The sequence below is a fragment of the Trachypithecus francoisi genome, unplaced genomic scaffold, assembly GCF_009764315.1.
Source record: "Trachypithecus francoisi isolate TF-2019V2 unplaced genomic scaffold, Tfra_2.0 Lachesis_group0, whole genome shotgun sequence".
NCBI classification, from domain to species: domain Eukaryota; kingdom Metazoa; phylum Chordata; class Mammalia; order Primates; family Cercopithecidae; genus Trachypithecus; species Trachypithecus francoisi.
In genome coordinates this window covers 131442938-131463791 of record NW_022681453.1, presented here as the reverse complement: position 1 = coordinate 131463791, position 20854 = coordinate 131442938, and the positions used below count along the sequence as shown (strand labels likewise).

Below are 20854 nucleotides of genomic sequence, written 5' to 3'. Positions count from 1 at the left end.
GGCTACCAGCACCGCCGTGATGCCAATACACTGCCCTTCATTCCACTGGCTCAGCCCACCCCAAGGCCAGGCAGGCTGATGACCTCCATGCCCCAGCAGCTTGACAATGTCTCTTCTAGAGGCAAGGCTGGTGCTGCCACTGCTTCCTCCACGTGATTGAAACACGTGCCATAGGAAAAGGCCAATCCGAGAGTCCACAGCCCTCAACAGGAGGCAACCACTGCCCAGGGAGCAGCAGACATGACGCAAAGGAGACGCAGGGAGACATTTAATTTACATAGCAGCCACTTGGGGTCCAGTCAGAGCTGGGGCAGTGGGGAAACCTATAACCCCAGAGGGTACCCCCAGACCCCCGGCCCCCGGGAGACCAGTCCTCACCAACCCTTGGATGGGCTCCCAAGGTTGTGCAGAAGATGCTCCAGTCAAAAGGAGAGAGACATTTGGGAATAAGGCTGTCCCCAAGTTGGGGGAAGTCCACGGCCTGGAGTTGGTGGCCTATGTGGTGGCCCAGGGGTCTGAGAGACCAGTTCATGTCCTGGGCGAGTCCTCAGCCTGGTAGCCCTAAAGGAAGCCTTCACGGCGGAACTGTTCCTGGAGGAGGGCGCGGTACTGGTCAAATCCTCCTTCCACGCGGGTGACGCCGCCTCCTTCGCACACCCATAACTCCCGGCACACCAGCCTGATAAAGCGTTCATTGTGGGACACCAGAATCACGCCACCCTGAAAGACAGGAGAGCAGGAGGTGCTGAGGGGGACACGAGAGGCACCGAGGCCTGGGGAGGAGTGGGCAGGGTGAAGGCACACTCACCCTGAAACTGTTGAGGGCACGGCCCAGAGCCTCGATGGTCTCCATGTCCAGGTGGTTTGTGGGTTCATCCAGAATGTAGAAGTTGGGGCTGGAAGGCAGAACCCAGGAAGGTAGGCAGTGAAGGGGTGCAGTGAGAGAAAATAAAGCCTTCTGATACAGTTTTCTACTGGGCAAGAAGGGGAAATGGGAGGGGAAGAGCTCTAGAAAATGAGGCCTCACCAGGGCATAGTCATCTGAGCAAAGGCCACTCGGCTCTTCTGGCCCCCAGACAAGCTGGCAACAGGGCGCATAGCCAGTTCTCCGGAGATGCCATACCGACCCAGCTGGTGACGGTACTCCTCCTCAGGCCGCCCTGGAAAAGGACTCCCCAGATCAGGTGGCTTCTTGGCCCAACTCCCTCCCTCCAGCCACACCTCCAAGTCCCCATGTCCTTCCATCTAGGCTTGGGAGGGCTGCTCTGCACTCACCCCAAGGCAAGTCCAGCTGCCGGGGTCAGTCTCATCCCTCTTTCCCCCATTCAAATCCCCAACTCACCAGGAAACTTGCGTGCCAGCAGTTCCACAGCACTGACGTTTAGGTCCAACTGCTCCACGTGGTGCTGGCTGAAATAGCCGATCTTCAGATTCCTGAAGGCAGAAACCGAGGTGGTAAAGCAGACAAAGGCAACAGCCACGAAGGAGCGCAGGAAGCGTGGGTGCCTGCAAGTGTGCTCATTGTGGGGGGGGCCTGACCTGTGAGCATGTCTGATGCCCCGAACAGGTGCCAGGTCCCCCATAAGCAGCTTCAGCATGGTAGACTTCCCGGCCCCATTCTCTCCAACCTTAAGAAACGTGAAAACATCATACAGTGTGTGCCAGAAAAATAAATACTGTAAGTTCTCACTCATCTATGGGCACTAAAAAATGTTTAGCACATAGAAGTAGAGAGTAGAGTTCTGGTTACTAGAGGCTGGGAAGGGTAAGCGGGGAGGAGGGGAATTGAGAGAAGGGATCGGGAGAGGTTGGTTAACCAAAACAAAATTGTAGCTAGATAGGAGGAATGGAGGAATAAGTTCGAGGGTTCTACAGCACTGCAGGGATGCTACAGTTCACAATGACTGTACATTTTTAAAAAGCTAGATGATTCTGAATGTTCCCAACATAAAGTGATAAATGTTTATGGTGAATATGCTAATTACCCTGATTCAAACATTACACATGTATGGAAATATCACTCTGTACCCCGTAAACATGTATAATTATGTATCAATAAAAAGAGCACTGCTGTGTGTAACACAGAAGGGAAGGAAATTAGAAGGGGTCTCAGGCAGTCCCCAGTCCCAATGACTCCTTCAACAACCAAAAAAATACTTTTAAGGACTCTAGCCGGGCGCAGTGGCTCACGCCTGTAATCCCAGCACTTTGGGAGGCCGAGGCAAGCAGATCATTTGAGGTCAGGAATTTGAGACCAGCCTCGCCAACATGGTCAAACGCTGTCTCTGCTAAAAATACAAAAAATAAGTTGGGCATGGTGGCGGGTGCCTGTAATCTCAGCTACTCATGAGGCTGAGGGAGAATTGTTTGAACCCAGGAGGCGGAAGTTGCAGTGAGCCAAGATCGTGCCATAGAAATCCAGCCTGGGCAACAGGGCGGGACTCCGTCTCAAAAAAAAAAAAAAAGAAAAGAAAAATACATGTACTAAGGGGATCAATACTTGAGTATTTGCTAAGTGCTGGGGGGGACTTACTTCTCCCAATACCATCCCAGGCAGATGCCAGCGCCATCTTAAGGATTAGGAAGCTGCTTGGTAACCAGCTAGGAAATGGTATAGTCAAGATCCGAAGTCTGACCCTGAAGCCCTTGCTGTCTCCTCAATGTCTCAAGATTTAGAAAACTCAGAACTGAGATCAATAAGGTAAAGCACTGCTTTAAGTATTTTTAAAACACTATATACCAGGCTCTTCCTCCCTGAAGAGCAGCGCTGTGCAGCCAGAGGACAGGGCTAGTATAAGTCCTGCAAAGTCCTTAGCCTAGGTCCTCTCTCCCGTTCCATGGACCTCATCCCTTTACAGCTTGAGGATCTGGGCCAATCCACACCACACACTGTGACAGGAGACTCCCAGCTCACAGCACAGAGAAACAGCAGCCATACCACACAGATGCGAGACTCGAGATCAGCAGACACGGAGAGGCGACTGAAGATGACGTGCTTCGGATCATAGTAGAAATCCACCTCATCTAGCTGCAGAACTGGTGGCGAGAACTTCTCAAACCCATCAGGGAATCTGCAGGAGGTAGGGGTGAGGATGTGGGGGCAGCTGGAAGCAAGCAATTCCCCACCCGCCCCACTGGCCCAGCACTTACTTCATTACGACCTCTGATTCCTTGTCCACAGGCTTCAGCTCAGGCCTGGGGGAAGAGATCAGGTAGACTAGACTTATGACTTAAAAAAACAACTTCCTATACAAGTAATATATGTTCAGAGAAAACTTAGAAAGGGCTTATACTCCTACCACTCAGGTATCATTACTTTAGAGTACACTGTTCTCATTTACTGCATGCTAAAAAATAGAATTAGGCTTTTTGTGACTTTTTACCGCCAGTTACTATATTGTGATATGTTTCCATGTTGCAAACATCTAAGCTTTATGATTTTAAGCTTCCTGCCAGCACTTATAGAAAGGGCACTTCAAGGTTAAACTCCCAGTGCACATTGTCATTGATGTTATTAAGGAAATGCAAATCAAAACCACAATGAGCTATCACTTCACAGCCACTAGGATGGCTAAAACTAAAAAAACAAACAGTCAATAACAGTGTTGCCAAAGACGTGGAGAAATCGGAACTCTCATTCCTTGCTGGTAGGAATGTAAAATGATGTTGCTGCTGTAGAAAACAGTTTGACAGTTCCTCAAAACATTAATGTGGAATTACCATGTAACCCAGCAATTCTGAGCCTAGATATGCACCCAAGCAAGCTGAAAACATATGACCACACAAAAATTTGTACACCAGTGTTCACAGCAACATTACTCATAATTACTAAAATGGAAACAACCCAAATGTCCCCTAATGACTCAATAAACAAAATGCTGTATATTCACATAATAGATTATCCAGCCACGAAAAGAAATGAAGCTCTGATGCGCACGACAACATGGATGAGCCTCACACATGATGCCAGGTGAAAGATGCCAGGCACAAAGGTCACATACTGTACGATTCCATTTATATGAAACGCCCAGAATAAGCAGATACATAGAAGCAGAAACAGGAAGTAAATTAGTGGTTGCCACGTGCTAGTCAAGACTAGCCTTCCAAGAACAATGTGGAATACTCTGCCTCCCAGCAGAGGAGGAAGTCACAGGTGGCTTCTAGCGAAGGAGAGACCTGGAATGGTAGGGCAAGGGTGGCCTGCAAATGAGGAAGGAGACCAAGAGAACAGGAGTCAGGGCCCGGCCAAGGATGCTGTACTCACAGCTTCTCCAGCATCTTGAGTTTACTCTGCACTTGGGAGGCCCTGTTGGCATTGTAGCGAAACCGGTCAATGAAAACCTGCAGGTGGAAGAGTGCAGGCACTGGTCAAACTCCCCAACATCCCCCACTCTGGAACCCCTGGGATGGGACCCCTAGCCCTGCCAGGCCCCACACCTGGATGTGCTGGCGATACTGCTGCTGTGCCTCGTATTCACGCTGCTGGTTGAGCAGCCGCTCCTGCTTACTCTTGATGAAGGTCTCAAAGTCTCCCCGGTAACCATCTAGCCGCTGGCTGTGCAGGTGGATGATGTCCGTGGCGATGGCATTCAAGAAGTTGCGGTCGTGGGAGACGACTAGGATTGTGGACGGCCACGTCTGAGGGGTCACAGGACAGCAGGCCCAGTTTGGGAGGGCAGTCAGTTCTCAGGCCCCCAGGTATCTTGGAGGCCGGCTTTCCCCAACCCACTCCAGCAACCACAGGCACTCACCTGCAGGTAATTCTCCAGCCACAGTATGGCCCTGACATCCAGCATGTTTGTAGGTTCTGGAGGAGGGGAGCACACACTTGGGATTGAAGGGCTGGAGAACCAGGAACTTGGATGCTACCACCCCCGTCCATCCTAAAGTCAGGGTACCCCATTTCAAACTCACCATCTAACAGCAGAAGATCTGGCCTATGAAAAAGAATACACTGCATGAGGTTTTAGGTCAGCAACTCACGCCACCTCTCAAGAGCTAAGACCAATCTTCCATAGGGCTCCATACACTGGCCCAGAAGACTCACCTAGCAAATAGGGCCCGGGCCAGGGCCAGCCTCATCCTCCAGCCACCTGAGAACTCCCTAAAGAATGATAGAGCCACATTAGGGGTGGGTGTTCATCAGGGCAGGAAGCGGCTGAGACAACAGGGTTCAAAGCCAAGAATGGCAAGGGTCACTCACCGGGTGGGCTGCTGCTGCATTTTAGGGGTAAAGCCAAGCCCAGCGAGAATGACTGACGCCCTAGTAGAGAAGAAATTGAAGAACTCAGTTGGAACAGTCCACAGAAGGGAAAGGAAATCTGAAGGAGGGAGGGGGAGCTTTAAATACCTAGCAGGCGCCTTGTCAGCCTCAATCTCCTCCAGTTTGGCATAGATTTCTGCCAGCTCTGCAGCTTCAGAGCCCTCTGCCCTGGAGGGAGGAGAAATAGCAATTGGCCTAAGTGGGGGCAGTCCAGGAGGATGTCCTGCACCCTACACCATTGGAAAGAAGGCCATTGGCTACCTTGTGGCTGGAAGAGGAAGAGAATACAGGAAGGATTTGCACAGTGCTCATTACCTTGGGCACTATGGAAATGGGCACTGGAAAGAACAAGGGCTTTTGAGTCCCAGAGTGCCAAGTTCTAAGCTCTGCTGATTACTAGGATGGACATGCAAATTATGGATTGTTCCAGGATGGCAGGCACTCTGTGAGGGACAGCAGCTGCTGGTTGCTCCCTAGCCGGAAGCCCTCACCTGCCAGCAGCAATCTGGGCACTGAGCTCCCGCTCCCGCCGTAGCAAATCCTCTCGCACACTGTCACTCTCCAGCACACTCTGCAGGGCAGGAGTGTCATCTCCAGCAACCTCTTGCTCAACGTGCAGTAGGGAAATGTGGGCTGGAACCCGCAGACTCCGGGTGGCTAGCATCTTCAGTAACGTTGTCTTCCCCAACCCATTCCGCCCCACCAGCCCATAACGGCGGCCCCATGCCAGGTTCACATCTGCTCCAGCCAGCAATACTCTGCAGGAGTGGAGAAAGGAGACCAAAGATGCTCTAGAAATAGGTGCACAGCAAGTTTAATGACAAACCTCACATTGTTTGTAGCCCCGTTTCATCTCTCCAAATTCTCCTCTGATTAGAAAAAGAAAGCCAACCCCTGCCACCACTATCCCCTCACCTATCGCCAAAAGACACATCAAAGTTCTCAATTCGCACATCATAGGATTTGTTCTTGCCAGATGATTCCAACCGACTCTCTTTTCTGCTGCCTGCCTGGCTGGCTGATGCCTCTTCTAAGACTCTTTAAAGGGAGAAATGGACAGCTCTTAGTGCTCCCCACCACCTTCTGTCCAGGCAAAAACTGCTCCACTCTCTTCTGAGCCATGCTTCCCCCACTCACAGAGGGTTGCTGGTCTTGAGCGTGTCCTTCTCTGAGCGCTTCTCCTGCTTTGCCTTAAGTCGAGCCTCGGCCTTCTCCAACTTCTTTGCATTCACTGTCTAAGGGTCCAAACACATTGACTTCACTCTAGGGTGTAGGCTCAGAAAGGAACCCCAAGAGAGAACATCTCAAGTAAACCCTCTTAACTTACCCATGATGAACAGACTCAAAGGCTCAGGGAAAGACATAGTCAGAAATCCCCCAAAAAGATACTCCAATTAGACAGTCAACCCCCAACCCCATCACAGACACAGTCCCCTCCCTTGCTTCCTCCTCCTCACCGAGGACTGTTCCCTCTTTAGCAGTCCTGGAAGTTTGGTTCCACAGTCTGTAAGCGATAAGAAAAGCAGTCACCTTCTCCCTGAGGGAAGGGAAACTAACACTTTGAGTGACTAATATGAACCAAGCACAGACACAGACGTTTTCTATAAAGCCTTATAATCCTGCAGATAGATGGCTATTATCTTCCCTGCACTAAAACAAAACAAAAACAAACAAAACAAACAAACAAAAAACTCACATAAAAGGATAAAGAGGCATAGACGAGGCTGGGGAAGATAACTCTTACAAGATCATGCAGCTGGTTAGTAAGTTGCAAAATTGGGGGTGAAAGCAAGTCTGCCCAGCTCCAGGCTCTTATGCTTCCTACCACACCCAAGAGCTGGGAGAACCCTCCAACCTCCTCCCCATCCCCATCATGGGGTCTTTTGCCTTCTGGGAAGACATCAACTAGCTCCTACAACCCTGTCCTGTGGAAAAGAAGTAGGAGCCCTAAGCTGCAGGGAGCAGATGGTTGGGGGCGGAGAAAAGGACAGGAGGGCAGTTAGTTCAGCCTCCCCTCATTCTCACCGTAGTTCTCTGTTATCTTTGACAACTGGATGGGAGAGTCCAGTAGCACCTGGCTATTTCCCTGGCTCTGTGGCTCAGCCCTGTGTGGGTAGGGATAGAAAGCGCAGTTAGGAGTTGAGGGAAAAGCTATATGGCCATCAGATCTTCTTCCCCCACCTCTTGTCTCCGGACCGTTCGCCGCCCTTGCGTCCCCATCAACCCGTACTCCCTGGCACATACAGGCGCAGAGTGTTGTACATGCGCTGGCACACGGCCCTGATGCCCGCGTCATCCTTGCTGTCCCCGGACACCTCTTGCAATAGTTCCCCCACAGCTTCCACCAGGTCATCCACAGACTCGAAGTCCGCGCTGCCGCTGTGCAAGACGCCTGAGCAGGGCGTGGTAGAACGAGGAAGGTATCGGGTAGGGTGGACACACAAGCAGCTTCAGTCCCCAGACAGAGGCCCCACTCCAGGCTCCAGACCCAACCGGCCCCCGGGACAAGAGGTCATGCAGAGGAGAGGCCTGGCAACAGTCCCAGGCACGACGCTCGCTTAGACTTTCCCCCAACCTCCACTTCGGTCTCCCCAGCCGGCCGATTCAGTTCTGCTTACCCGTCACGTAGTCGAAGACTTGTCCGTCAATTTCGGGGAACTCGCTCCGCAGGATTTCGGCGCAAGTCGCCATGTTCCAGTCAGGCGCCCTTCCGCGCAGTCGCTGTGAGACCCCGGCCTAGGCCCGCCCCCTGCCTTGCCCCCGAAAGCTCGCCCTTCCTTGCAAGGCGCATGCGTAGCGGTGACGCAAGAAAAGGAGCGAAGTTCGCGGAGCCCGGTGGGCGGGGCGAACGGGGCCTTGAGGAGGGGCGCCGAGTCTGCGCCGGAGCCGCTCTCTCTGCGCGTGCGCGACGCCTTTTCCGCTGAAAGATTAGCCACATGTGCGGTTCTTGCTGCCTTCTGGGAGGTGGAGTTTTCGCAGCGAGGGGTGGGGTGGGAGCTCAAGGTTTATCAGGGCCGCTAGGCACCGGTGGTCTGGCGGATGGGAACCTCCCAAGAGGCAAGCGGCTGATAAAGTATTTTGGCTTTGCCAGGTTTTATGCGCTCCCTCGAGGCGCGTCTGCTGCTGCTGCTGCGCACCCAGCCAGGTCCATTTTGGAGCCCGCCCAGAGCTTTGCTGACTCACCCCGGTCCCTCTCAGAAGCCCCCTGCTCAGTGCTTTGCTTTCGTGGGCCCCCACACACTACGGGCTCCTCAGCCTGGTTGCCAGCGCCACCCGCCTCCCCGCCGCGACCTGCCTCTTCACACTTAATTCAGCCGACCTTTGTGAATGAAGCCAATTCAGTTCTTCCACCACCCCAGGGCACGACCAAATCCACCGCCAAAGGGCAAGAAAACCAGGACAATGTGGCCTGTATAAATTATTCCTTACGTACACCCAAAGCAGACTTCTCCGCAGTCAGTAAATGCCAGTAAAAGGCTATTTCCTTTCACTGATTCCCTCAGGAAGTTAGGAATTTCCTCCAAAATGACGCTACTGCTTTACATTTAAAACGTAAATATTCCTCCGATGGTTTTCTAAAAGTGGCACCGAAAATTACATTACCCATTCACCTCTTTGGATTAAACACTGCCATCATGAGGAATCAATCCGGATACTGAACCATTTTACAGGAAATATAGGTAAAGAAGAATATGTTAAGTGACTTCTTGGGGACAACAGGCAAATTCTGATGGGGGAAACTACAGAACTCTGGTTTCTTCGACAAAATTGCAAGACCTGAAGGGAAACATCGATTTTTAAAATTTGAGAAGCATTAACCAACCACAATGGACCTTGTCTGGAAAAATTTGGTAAAACACCTGGTTAGTGAACACAGATTGGATGTGATATTAAGGAAAAGGTCACACACTGATCATAGTTGAAGTTGGGTGATGAGACATGGAGATGCATTATATTCTTTTTTTTTTTTCATTTGAGACGGAGTTTCACTCGTTGCCCAGGCTGGAGTGCAATGGTGCGATCTTGGCTCACTACAACCTCCACCTCCTGGGTTCAAGCCATTCTCCTGCCTCAGCCTCCCGAACAGCTGGGATTACAGACATGCACCACCACACCCAGCTAATTTTGTAATTTTAGTCGAGACGGGGTTTCTCCATGTTGGTCAGGCTGGTCTCGAATTCCTGACTTCAGGTGATCCACCCACCTCGGCCTCCCAAAGCGCTGGGGTTACAGTGTGAGCCACCGCACCCAGTCCATTGTATTATTCTGCTTGCAAATCTTTCCTCCTACCACCCACTCAGCAAGATTTGGGAAGCCTGGGTAAATGATGGAATTAAAAGGCCAATTTCTTAGGATGGCTATAAGACCAAATGTAAACTTCACTAAATCTATACTTAATCTAATTAGAAAACGTCTGCCTAAGAATTGGAGAAAGAGCTGGGTGCTGTGGTGACGCGTGCTTGTAATCCCAGCTACTCCAGAGGCTGAGGCAGGTAAGATCTCTTGAGCCTAGGAGTCCGAGGACCAGGGGGAATAAAAAGGAGCTAGGGAAAGATCTACCCCCAGGGTACTGGGGCCCGCTGGGTCTGCTTGCCCTTGAGGCTTTCTTAGAGGAGCCAGGAAACCTGGGCCCAAAACCCACAAGGATAAGGGCTTGGATGGCCCAGGAGACACCTAACTGGGACAAGACAAGGAAAGAGCCTTTAGAGTATTCAGAACAGAAAACTGCGGAGAGAGCAACACCAGTTCCCTCCCCACGTAGCTCCCACATCAACACTTAGCCAGCAACTCCACTCTACAGAGTTTATTGGGTTTATAACTGGACGAAGTCACACGTGTACAAAATGAAGCTCACACTATCCCAAAGCAGAGTAGGGACTGAGGGCTGGGGATCCGTTACTGGCCTTTGGGGGAGCTCTGAGGTGAGGGGTGCAACCAACCCTCCCACTCCAGAGGTGCGGCCACAGGCGTGGGAAGGAAAGGGAACCCACCTGGCTTTGGTCACAGAACTCAGAGCCTGGCACTAGGCCAGGACAGACAGGTGGAGGGGAGAGCAGGAGCCTCAAAACTTCCCTGTCCAGGGAGCCCAGGGGCTACTCCACCAAGCCCACTTGCAATGTGCTTGGCCCAGACCTAGACTCAGGGGCTGGTGCAAAGGGAAGGCAGCAAAGCAGGAGGGAGGGGACACTGATGTGTGGTGGGAGAGGGAGCGGCACCTGGACCTGTGGAAGAGGGTGGGTGGGGAGGTGGGCTAGCTGCCTAGTGGCAGCTAGCAGCGAGTTTCATATATGCCGCTGCGGCCAATGTAGCGCACCCATTTGATGACATCATGGTCGCTGTAGTTCAGCTTCGGTTCAAATACCTTCAAGTAGCGCACCTTGAGGCCAGAGGGCGCAAATGGCACCTGGGCAAGGACAGCTCGTTAGAAATGTGGCCTTCCTCTTACAGCTGCTCTCCTCTGGGAATTCCCGTTGCCCTGCCCTACTTCATCTCTACTACAGGTGTTTGAATGGCTGGGGTCCTTAAAGAAGCTGGGGTGGTGAGGGACCCTCCAAGAGGTGACTGAAGAAGAAAGCCCTGCCGGTGACACCTGGAATCAGTTCCTTTCATCAGCAGGAGACAGCAACCAACGAACTGCTTTAGAACATACTTATCCTGCTCAATATTATGGACTTAAAAATAAGGTGGAGAAAATTATGTCTAACATGTGCAAAGCAAAGTCAGCCCATTATCCTGTCTGTAAGTAAACTTTGTGTCTTACCTGGCATTTAAACAATCTAAGTTTTTCGAAAGAACTTGTGTTAGGACGGCCGGGCGCGGTGGCTCAAGCCTGTAACCCCAGCACTTTGGGAGGCCGAGGCGGGCGGATCACGAGGTCAGGAGATCAAGACCATCCTGGCTAACACGGTGAAACCCCGTCTCTACTAAAAAATATAAAAAAACTAGCCGGGCGAGGTGGCAGGCGCCTGTAGTCCCAGCTACTCGGGAGGCTGAGGCAGGAGAATGGCGTGAACCTGGGAGGCGGAGCTTGCAGTGAGCTGAGATCCGGCCACCGCACTCCAGCCTGGGTGACAGAGTGATACTCTGTCTCAAAAAAAAAAAAAAAAAAAAAAAAAAAAAAAGAACTGTGTTAGGACAAGCTAAGAGAAGTAAAAGATTTGCCTCACTATGAATAGTAACTTCTACTAAGAGGCTTGAAAGGGGAAGAATGGATCTATGAATTACAGCCAGTTCTTCTTTCTAAAGGCCTCAGTTTCCTCACCTCTAAGGTGCAGCGGTTTATCGGAATGATCTCTAAGAGCTTTTCCAGCATACCCTGGCATGACTCTAGGCCCCTCCTCTGCCATACCTCAAAGTTCATGGAAATGGGGGGTCGAGCCCATTTCTTCTTGTCGTTGGTAGGCAGAAGCTCAATCTCTGCGCTGATCTGTGATTCCTTCATGCCTGCCATGCGCTTGATCCTAGGAACACAGGGACAACAGGCAGCCCATTGTAGCTTGGAGGAGTTTCAAGGGCAGTTGCCCATTTTAAGAAAGGAGCACGCCCAGGAGCTTGCAGGAGGTGCCAGAACAAGGAGAAGTGATCAGGACCCTGCTAACCACTTGCTATGGAAGCTTGGGTCTACTTCTTTAGGACAACAGGATGCAGTTTCTGCCTAGACACTTGGGCATGCTATCTTTGCTTTGTCTGCTTCACAGATACATTACAAAGGCAAGCAGGGAAATGCCAAAGCATCTTAAAAAATAAGCACGTGCGTGAACCCAAATGCAGGCGTGTACATACTCACATGGAGGTATAAAGGCTGACAGTACAAGCAGAGGCTCCTAGAAAAGCAAACAGGCACACTCCCCCACCCCTCATTCAGAAGGATCAAAGGTGAAAACGAGGGTACACTGGGAACCTGCTGTGGCCTAATGAGGGAAAGACTCACTTCCACACGATGGCATTCTCGCTGGCCTTGTACTTGGCCTTCCCCTTCATGCAGATCACCTGCACCCCACTTGTGTTCAGCGGGGTTGGGATCCTCACCTAGAAGTGACACACCTGTCAGGGAGCTCTGTCAAGCTGTGACATCAGCTGCCTTTATTCCTAGGGACAAGTTCTTCCTCCTCCCCCCTGAGCCCCTTGTCCTCACCTCAATCTTCTGAGCCAGCAGTGAGGGTTTAAAGTTGGACTTGATGACCACCTTGACCTCCAGTTTGGTGCGTCCCACTTCTCGCACTAGCGGGATCACCCGGAAGGGAAGGATAATGTCCTTGGTTGTGCGATACCTTATGGGATGGGAAGCAAGGTTACCAAAGAGCTGACCCACTTCCTCTCCCCAATCTGCCAGCAGCACTGGCTGCCTCCTCACACCCCAATGGCACCTCATAAGCTCAAACTCTCCATCTGGCGGGATAAAGCTGATGCTGCGTTCAGAGTCAAACTTGCTGAGTCGTACACACTGGTGGAAGGTGCAGTCATCAATGGCAATTGATTGCTTCCCACTGCAAGCAGGGGCACAAGAGGAGGTCTCATTGGTACAGGAGAATGACAGGTGTCATGCTAGGAGACCACTCCACCCCAGGCTGGCACCAGAGACTATGAAAAGCTGCTAGAATGCAGCTTTCTGACTCAGAGGTCTGCCCCAGAGCTTGGGATGAGAGGAAAACCTTGTAAACTCATCTCTTGGGGGCCCTGCTGCTTGGGACCTGGGTGTTTCAGGCACACTGGGCAGAGGAGGCTGTCAGTATGTACAGAAGAGGCCTTGGTCCTAGGGACCAAACAAAGGGGCTTGCTCTGAGAACAATCCCCTCATCTCTCTTAGCACTAATGTCAAGAGCGAACAGCCAGGCTTACCGTCAGTAACAGAGTTTGCAATTACAGTGGGAATGAAATCCAGAAGAAACCTGTGGTTCACTAGACCCCATTGAGCCCTCGAAGGGACACCCTTTCCCACCAGCTCTCCTGCCTCAGGCACCTCTTGCTTGTTTCATCAGCTGTGCCTTTGCCCTGCTTTTCAATAACAATCTTGTCATTCATCCCAAACTTGCATTCAGGCATGCCACTCAGGTAGCTCTTCATCACCACCCGGCCCGACACATGGGCACTCAGCACCTGCCCTGGTGATGGAACAGATAAGTGGGGAGCAACAGAGTCAGGCAGGCAGGCCCAGGATCCTGCCCTGGGCCCCCTCCAGCTTTGTCGTAAGAGGGACCTTACCTTGTGGGGACATGAGCAGGTTCACACTCTCCAGCACATCCAGGAAGAGCTCATTCCGGCGATACTTGATACCCTCTCGCCGCCAGCCAATCTGCCCAGTCACCTGGCTGGTGATCTGTGACTGCTCTTCTTTTGTCTACATGGGAGCAGAAACAAACAGCAAGGGCCTCACTCCCCTCTCCCTTTAATCATCCTGTCTCTATCCCCACTCCACCCTCATTCCCCATCCCTTCTAGTCCCCACCTGTAATCCATTTTCCCCTATAAGCCCCAAAGGGCAGGCCCTGGAGAAACAAAGCAAAGCGGCAAGGGCGGAAGCTAAGGGAAGGGCTTACCTGATGCTGGAGGCCGCAGGGCCAACGAGGTGCCCACATGAAGCAGCAAGGGAGGCAGAAAAGGAGGAGAAAGCTATGAGGTTTGGATCCTATAGGAGAGGGCCCAAGCTCTCTCTTCCTGAGGAACACCAGGCCTCAAGACCAGGCCTCCTCCCCCAGCCCTCAGTGCAAAAGGAAACTGCTTGAGCTGTATTCCTGGTAACAGAGATGCTGAATTGGCTGCTCCTGCAGTGGGAGGACCACATAGAGCAAAATAGGCCTGCAATCATGGCAGGAGGCTCAGGCCAGCACTTCCTGTTATGGGAGGGCTTATGAGTCAGCTCAGACAAGGCTCAGGGGCCAGCTGAGATGAAGGGAGATTGGCCTGCACCCTGACTATAGTCTGCACAATTCAAGTACCTGACTCTTGATGCCCTGCTGCGTGATGAAGGTTTTCAGCGCGCCTGTCTCGGAATTCTGTGGATAGCCAAAGTCTAGAATCTCTGAAAAAGAAGGGAACCATCAGCCCCTGAACAAACCTTCTCATTCCAGTCCCTACTTGGACCTACACATGTCTGACTGGCACAACTCCCAAACACCATGTGGGATCATCTGCAACAAAGTCTTCTAGCTTTGTAGCATTTATTCTGTGATTTCTGCTTTATAGGAAAACAATTCAAATGTTTGAGTTTTTCAAATAGAGAAATCAAGGCCAGGCGCAGTGGCTTATGCCTGTAATCCCAACACTTTGGGAGGCCAAGGTGGGAGAATCACTTGAGCCCAGGAGTTCAAGACCAGCCTGGGCAACATAGCGAGACCCAGCTCTACAAAAAATAGTAAAAATGAGCCAAGCATGGTGGCATGTGCCTGTGGTCCCAGCTACTCAGGAGGCTAAGGCTGGAGGATTGCTTGAGCCTGGGAGGTCAAGGCTTCAGTGAGCTGCGATTACACCACTGCACTCAGCATAGGCAACAACAGTAAGACCCTGTCTCAAAAAAAAAAAAAAAAAAAAAGAAATCAATAGAAGAGTCACATGGCCAGTGGGTGGCCAATCAAGAAGCTCTGAGCTGTTTTCTCCAGAAAATAGACAATGGGAAGGTGGAAGGATTCACCTTCTCTTAGATCACACTCTACAGAGAAACAGAGATAACAGTGCACCCCCAGGGGCTTGTAGTATCTCACTCTCCCCCAGGCTCTGAAGCAGCTGCTGAGATGGAAAACTGGGTGGACAGTCAGTGAAGTAAGGTCCAAGCCACAAAGAAAAGAGGATGAATACAGGAGGCTCAGCACCAAACCTGAGTCAGGCTCCTAGCCCCTTGGAAGACCAAAACTTCCCCTCCCCACCTGCTGGCCTATTTCTGTGTTCTATTTCAGACCAGCCTTTAGGTTTGGATGTGAACTGGCCTTCTGAGGGGCACAGAGATCCTAGCCCAAGAGACCAGATACTCAGGAAAGGAAGTTCAGAGTGTACCAGAGCCTCGGACCTACACCCACTTTCAGGCCAGGCCCAGCCTGGTTCTTTCCCACCCTAGGCTCCCTGCCCTGCCAGCCCACCAGCCTCACCATCCAGCAGCTCATATATGAGTACAAAATTGTTCTTGATGTTTTCCTCGCTGATCTTGCCAAAGTAGGCAGCCATCACGTCACACATCTTATAGAGGAATTCGAAGACCATGGCAGCGTTGACATTCTGCTTGGTGACTGCTGCCAGCCAAATGTTGGACCGCTTAACGTGGAAGAAGCTGGTGCGAGCAATGTTGGTGACGGGGCTGCGCACCTGCTGCCGGGCATGGATAACATTGACCCGAAAGGCATCCACTGCGTTCCTCCTGAGGGAAAAGGGTGCATATCAGCACCCAGGCGAACCTTACCCCACAAGGATCAACCACAGCTGCTAATAGCTCCACCCACCTTTCTGCAGAAGTCTGACACACAATCTAAAGAAAGCCAATGCCTAAATCACTGGGGTGGTTCCCTTCTTATGACTCCCTGTGGAGGCATGGGAAGAGTGCCTGAGCTGGGCTAGTGTCTAAAGGCCACAAGAAATAGGGAAGTCAACTATTAAGGCCGATGTAACCTTAATAAAGTGAGGTTCATCAGGTTTAGAGACAGATATTCTTGACTCCCAGGGCTGGCCCTAATTTCCCAGCTTTATCTAGCTTCCCTGTAAGCTCCCAGGTCCAAGACAGAAAGAGACACTGCTTCTCCAGTCCTCCCGCTAGTGATCCCACCAGTGGGGAGGGCCGACTCCTCCAGATGTTAGACAAAGCCAACATGGCTTCAGAAGTCACAAAGGAGGAAGTACCAAGGGGCCATGGAACTGTGCTACCCATTCTTGCCCAGGATCCAACTCCAGAGCAAGTTCAGGGAATGAAAAAGGATGCAGGAAAACAATGATGGGGGCAGGGCCCCCACCCACCTGTACCTGGGCAGCAGCTTGAGAGGCCGCTTACCTATTGCTACGGCAGTCAATGAGATGGGATGAGAGAAATGACGCCAGCAAGAAGAGGAGAGTGACAGCAACGAGAGAGAGGGTTAGACACACAACACACCAGGAGGGCAGCACACACTGTGAGGTGGAAGCAGACAAGACAGGCAAGGCGGCATGTGACCTGGCCTTGGCTTGCCTAGTCCATCCAACGCAGGAGGGGAGCCGGGGGTGGGGGGTGTAGCCAGCCAGGTTCAGGCAGGCCAGGCGTTGTCACAGCTGCAGCTCTAGCTCATGCCACACCACCAGCCAATGGACAAACACCCGCAAGGGCCAGGCCAGCCCATCAGCCAGGGAGCCAAATGAGGAGCACTGCCACAGGCCCATTCTGTGACTTTATCTCAAGCTCTCTGAGGAAGAAAAACAGGCAGCAGGAACCAGAGGAGCCTAATCTCATTAGCGCCTCGGAGGCTAGGATAGGTCCAGGGTGTGCAAGGGGGCGCACAATGAGAAGGCAGGCTGTGGCTCTGTGTGAAGGCCCAGAATATGGAGCCGCTCTGGGTCTACTCTGATAAATCAGAGAGGGTAGCATGGCCTCCCTGCCCTTTCTCAGTGACCCAGAGAGTGCCTCACGCTCCCTCCCAGCCTCTCCCCCAGGAATGGCCCAGAGGAACTGAAGACAGCTGAGTCAGCAGCCTGACTCCTGAGAAAGGGAGCAGGAGAGGATTGGGTAGCCTGGAGAGGCTTTCAATAGAATCCAGTGAAGGCGCTTGATATGGGAAGGGCTTCTCAGAGCAAGGCTTAGATGGATTAGTGTCTCCAGCCTGGCCACTAACCCCACCCACTAGAGATATTTCTCCTTCTCCTCAAAGAAGAAATTCACCAGCCTGGGCAAAGGCACTCATCTCCAGCAACCAGGCCTGAATAGAGAAACAGGATGCAGGAAGGGCAGACGTTCCTAAAGCTGTGGGACCATGCCATTCCACAGGTCCCACCTAGGGGCCAGCAGGCTGGCTGCCGGGCGAATACCACCAGACCTAATGGGAGCCAGGCTACACTAGCTGAGCTTCCAGGGTGCAGCCAGGGGTCAGGGTGGCCCAAGTCAAGCCTCTGGTGGGAACAGACCTAATCCTGCATGCTGGGGCTGGGGGGCTGGAGTGGTGGGGCACAGCTGGCTCTGCCAGAGGACTCACCCGATGTCATCTCGGTAGACTCGGGAGATGAGCACCTCCCCTTTGTGATTATAGATGAATAAGCCTCCAATCATGGCGGCAGATCAGTCTCCGCGGCCCATTGCTCTGAGAACAGACCTAGGACAGGCGGGGGCGGGGTAAAAGAAGACCTCAGAAACCCTGCCAACATCCCCTGTGGAGCTGTGCAGATCACTGGAGCTTTTTTCCTGACTCAACCCTTTAGCAAGTGACCCTGCAGCCCTCCCAGACATGCCCCTCCCCTCAGCTAGGCTCCAGTTCCTGTTTATTCCACACTGGATGGGAGAAAGAAACTGAGAGAGATTAGGCTCAGGACTCTAAAGCCATTTTGACCCTCCCTTTCCTGGGGCTGAGCATCAGCAACCCCGCCCCCTCTCCCCAGCACTGAGCTCAGGAATGATCCTTTTCGGCCCCCTTCTGTGTAGACTCTCAGGCTCCCGCCAGTGAGTCACTAAGGCCTGCCGGCCTGCCGGCCTGCCTGCCTGCCTGCCTGCGGCTGCAGGAATGGCGGTAGGAATTACTCCAGTTGGTTCAGGCCTGGGGCCCCCAGGCATAACCTTTAGAGCATCCAGTCTCTCGGGCTCCACTACCCTTCAGAGAAGGTCGCAGGGCCTGAACTTCCGGCACTCTAATTCACAGAATTCAAACATTCCAAGAAAGGGTGTGAGGAGAAGAGAACGGAGCCCTTAGGCCCTAATGTGGACCTGGGAGTGTGGCTTAACCTCTTCCAGGCAGTGGAATAAGAAGGCAAAGGGCAAAGGAGGAAGGTCCTAGTGCTGGCAGACTACACTTTCATCACCTAAGCTGCTTACTACAGTTATTTCTGACTACCACCCCCCTTTCAAAAAGCTCTGGAATGCAATAAAAGTAAGGACTGGGGGGTGGGGGTAGTGCAGGCTCATAAAATTAAGAAATCCTTCCATCTGAAATCGTGATTCCAGGCCCATCAAGTAACTCATTTCTGGCCTGGGTGCCTATAAACAAGAGGAAGGGATTTCAGGATGCCTGAATTATCCAAATTATTTGGGTCAAATTAATTTAGACTGCTTGAGAAAAGGCATTAATTTGCTTTTAGATTTCCTGGATTAGCCCTGGTATTAATTTCACAGGGAGTACTTTAGAAGACTTTTCTAAACTGGAAAATAAAGCCTTTTCCTGTGGCTATCAAGGTCTTCCAGAGGGCTGAGCGGCCCCTCAAGGTGGTGGACTCATCCCATTCCTCAGTTCCAAACAGGCTGGTAGAGGAGATGCAAAATGGAGGTAGAGCCTGGGGCAAAGAACCAAGTCCACAGGTATCGAGTGGTAGGTAGGGAAGGGCACCCGAGAACCAGAGGTGGGGCCTTGCGCAGGAATGGAACATTTAGTTAAGGGGAAAGACCGGCAGTGACAGCCAGGCAGCGTCCCCAGGTGAGCCCACAGCAGCAAACTGGGCTGGTGGAGTGCACTTAAAGGTAAGGGTTTCCAGTATAGAAAAGGTCAAGGCTTTAAGAAGGAAAAACCAGCAGGGGGAAATTGACGGTAGTAAATAAGGGAAAGCTGGGGAGACAGAGCCTGCTTGGGGTTCAGGTGCAGAGTAATGAGGGGGTGGTGGGCTTTTCGCCTTGGGGAGATATCGTGGGAAAAGATGGTGCCATGGGGCGCGGGGGCTGTCACAGGTCTAAGGAAGAAAAGCCGTGGGATGTCACTGAACTGAGAGGAGGGGGCGCCGCATGGTGTGAGATCTGTCACGGTGCAAGGAGGCGGAACAAGGGGGTGTCACTGTCCTACGAGACGGGGAAATTGTCCTTGCGCGGAGGGGTAGGGGGTTGGCACTATCCTAGGGAGGGGGCGCTGCGCAGGGTTCCTGCTCTGGGAGAATTTCAGGCAGTATCCCTCTCATGGGAGGCGGCAGGCGGGTCAGGTGGAGGGCACCGCTCCCCGCCAGCCCTGCAACCTCGCCCCGGGCGCCCCCGCCCCACCGTCAGCTAGCTCCCGGGTCTGAAGGCTGAAGCCACTCCCGGGTGTGGGCAGCTTTCCGCCAGCTCAGCGCAGGGCAGGACAAAGCTGGGCGGCGAAGCAGACGACCCGCGGCGTCCTCCCCCACGCCATAAGGCCAGATCCCCGGCTCACCTGGTGTCCCGAGCGCCCTTCTCTGCCGGCCCGGCCACTCTACGGATCCCAAGATGTCCGCCCGCCCCCTGCTCGTCTGCCCGCTGCCTCGGCTTTCACCGCAGTGCCGCGGCCCCGCCCCGGTCCCGGCTGCGCGTGCGCGCCCGCCTCTTGCGCCGACTACATATCCCGTCAGTCCTCGCGGCCTCCTTGCTTGCAATTTGAAGCTCTCTAGGTTTAGCAAAACTACAACTACCGACTGCTTTCGAGAAACCGTCCCCGCCTCAGGGAGGGGTAGGCGTGGCCTTAGCCGGCCCTACCAGAAATACACATTCCAGCATACACCGCTCTGCCCGCCTCATTTTTTTTTTTCCTTTTCACTGAGCGCTCTGGGACTTGTAGTCCCAGCACTTCCTCCTGTTCCTATTTGTGTTTTGGAGAGTTTTGGAATAGTAATGCCATTTGTAGAAGCACATCTGTTAAGCCTGGGATTGCTGTAGGCCTTTTCTGTCTCCAGAGTCCCAGGACTGGCTGTCCTCACTTTGCACACAAATAAATACAACTTGGCAGAAGTGTTTGTACTGAATTTACTGCTTTCTAACACTACCTCTGATTCTCCCAAGCTTTTCTCATGTATTCCGGACATGAGCTTTTTCCAAGGGATCAAGACCCAAGGAGAGGAGCGGGGAGGAAAGAGGAGACTACTTGGGAAGAAACTAAACCTTTTCACAAATATGTCCATGACTGTACACTCTTCCTCGAGGTCAGCTACAGCTTTTCATGAACGAGCCGATGTTCTCCTTAGCTATACCTATGCGATTGTGCATGCCTTCTAGTGACAGGCATATATGTTGCTTAGAAGACGTTCGAAGAGTTGAATTTAGTTTGACATGGGATTTGAAATCCCTTCTTTGATAAACAGAATCTTTACATCCAAGCTGAGGAGACAGAGCCAACCCTCAAACATGAAAGAACTGCTTGGTTCTTGCAGAGATAAACTGCTGCCTTCCTTGGGCAGGACTGTGCCTGTCATGGGAGGAAGGAAGGGCAAGAAAGGGCAGATCTGGTTGCAAATGTTACAGTCCTTCCCAGCCTCTGGCCAGAAGCCACGATGTGGCAGGATGAAGATCTGACCCCTCTCAAATCATAGTCAAGGTCTGAAGTCATTAAGTGACTGAATACAGGCACTTTTAATTTTTGAACCAGCACTCAAGGCTTCACTCCTACCTTTGCAAAAGCTTTATCTTCCAAAAATACCCGAAACTGCTACCAATTTAGAGTAAATAATAATAATGATAAAATAATAATAATAATAGCTACCATTTATTGAGCACCTACTCTACTGTGTG

General features: G+C 52.1%; 2 protein-coding genes across 7 annotated transcripts; both read right to left on the bottom strand.

The window, feature by feature from the left end:
- Positions 1 to 251: 251 nt before the first annotated feature.
- ABCF3 (ATP binding cassette subfamily F member 3) lies at positions 252 to 8135 on the bottom strand. Of its 5 annotated transcripts, none has more exons than XM_033211876.1 (21): positions 7882 to 8086; positions 7508 to 7655; positions 7289 to 7368; positions 6721 to 6800; positions 6401 to 6498; positions 6179 to 6301; positions 5755 to 6021; positions 5351 to 5431; positions 5204 to 5263; positions 5048 to 5104; positions 4915 to 4937; positions 4752 to 4807; positions 4438 to 4638; positions 4265 to 4341; positions 3151 to 3195; positions 2939 to 3071; positions 1540 to 1628; positions 1343 to 1434; positions 1028 to 1160; positions 809 to 896; positions 252 to 720 (listed from the first exon to the last, which is right to left on the bottom strand). In XM_033211876.1, exons 7-21 carry the CDS (start codon positions 5925 to 5927, stop codon positions 562 to 564), a joined length of 1467 nt encoding a protein of 488 aa, XP_033067767.1. In that variant the 5' UTR covers positions 5928 to 6021; positions 6179 to 6301; positions 6401 to 6498; positions 6721 to 6800; positions 7289 to 7368; positions 7508 to 7655; positions 7882 to 8086; the 3' UTR covers positions 252 to 561. The 5 variants fall into 5 exon arrangements, with proteins under 5 accessions (XP_033067767.1, XP_033067766.1, XP_033067763.1 ...); XM_033211875.1 differs by having other exon boundaries at positions 6721 to 6767; XM_033211872.1 differs by having other exon boundaries at positions 1343 to 1628; positions 6721 to 6767; positions 7882 to 8135.
- A 1917-nt stretch (positions 8136 to 10052) lies between these two features.
- On the bottom strand, positions 10053 to 19792 carry AP2M1 (adaptor related protein complex 2 subunit mu 1). Of its 2 annotated transcripts, XM_033211869.1 has the most exons (12): positions 19527 to 19792; positions 17400 to 17516; positions 15342 to 15607; positions 14199 to 14281; positions 13800 to 13805; positions 13466 to 13601; positions 13224 to 13365; positions 12631 to 12750; positions 12399 to 12534; positions 12195 to 12292; positions 11613 to 11724; positions 10053 to 10667 (listed from the first exon to the last, which is right to left on the bottom strand). In XM_033211869.1, the coding sequence occupies exons 2-12, from the start codon at positions 17471 to 17473 to the stop codon at positions 10533 to 10535; spliced, it is 1308 nt and encodes a 435-aa protein (XP_033067760.1). In that variant the 5' UTR covers positions 17474 to 17516; positions 19527 to 19792; the 3' UTR covers positions 10053 to 10532. The 2 variants fall into 2 exon arrangements, with proteins under 2 accessions (XP_033067760.1, XP_033067761.1); XM_033211870.1 differs by lacking the exon at positions 13800 to 13805.
- Between the last annotated feature and the right edge of the window lie 1062 nt (positions 19793 to 20854).

Excerpts from the sequence above, each read along its gene's own strand:
- AP2M1 (XM_033211869.1), bottom strand. The coding sequence starts at position 17,473 with ATGATTGGAGGCTTATTCATCTATAATCACAAAGGGGAGGTGCTCATC. Across the intron at positions 13,366-13,465 it reads CCTGCTCATGTCCCCACAAG|GGCAGGTGCTGAGTGCCCAT; the intron begins GTAAGGTCCCTC and ends TTCCATCACCAG. Across the intron at positions 11,725-12,194 it reads GAGAATGCCATCGTGTGGAA|GATCAAGCGCATGGCAGGCA; the intron begins GTGAGTCTTTCC and ends CTGTGTTCCTAG.
- ABCF3 (XM_033211871.1), bottom strand. The coding sequence starts at position 7,616 with ATGACCTGGTGGAAGCTGTGGGGGAACTATTGCAAGAGGTGTCCGGGG. Across the intron at positions 6,302-6,400 it reads CTCAAGACCAGCAACCCTCT|AGTCTTAGAAGAGGCATCAG; the intron begins GTGAGTGGGGGA and ends CTCCCTTTAAAG. Across the intron at positions 897-1,027 it reads GCTCAGATGACTATGCCCTG|CCCCAACTTCTACATTCTGG; the intron begins GTGAGGCCTCAT and ends TCTGCCTTCCAG.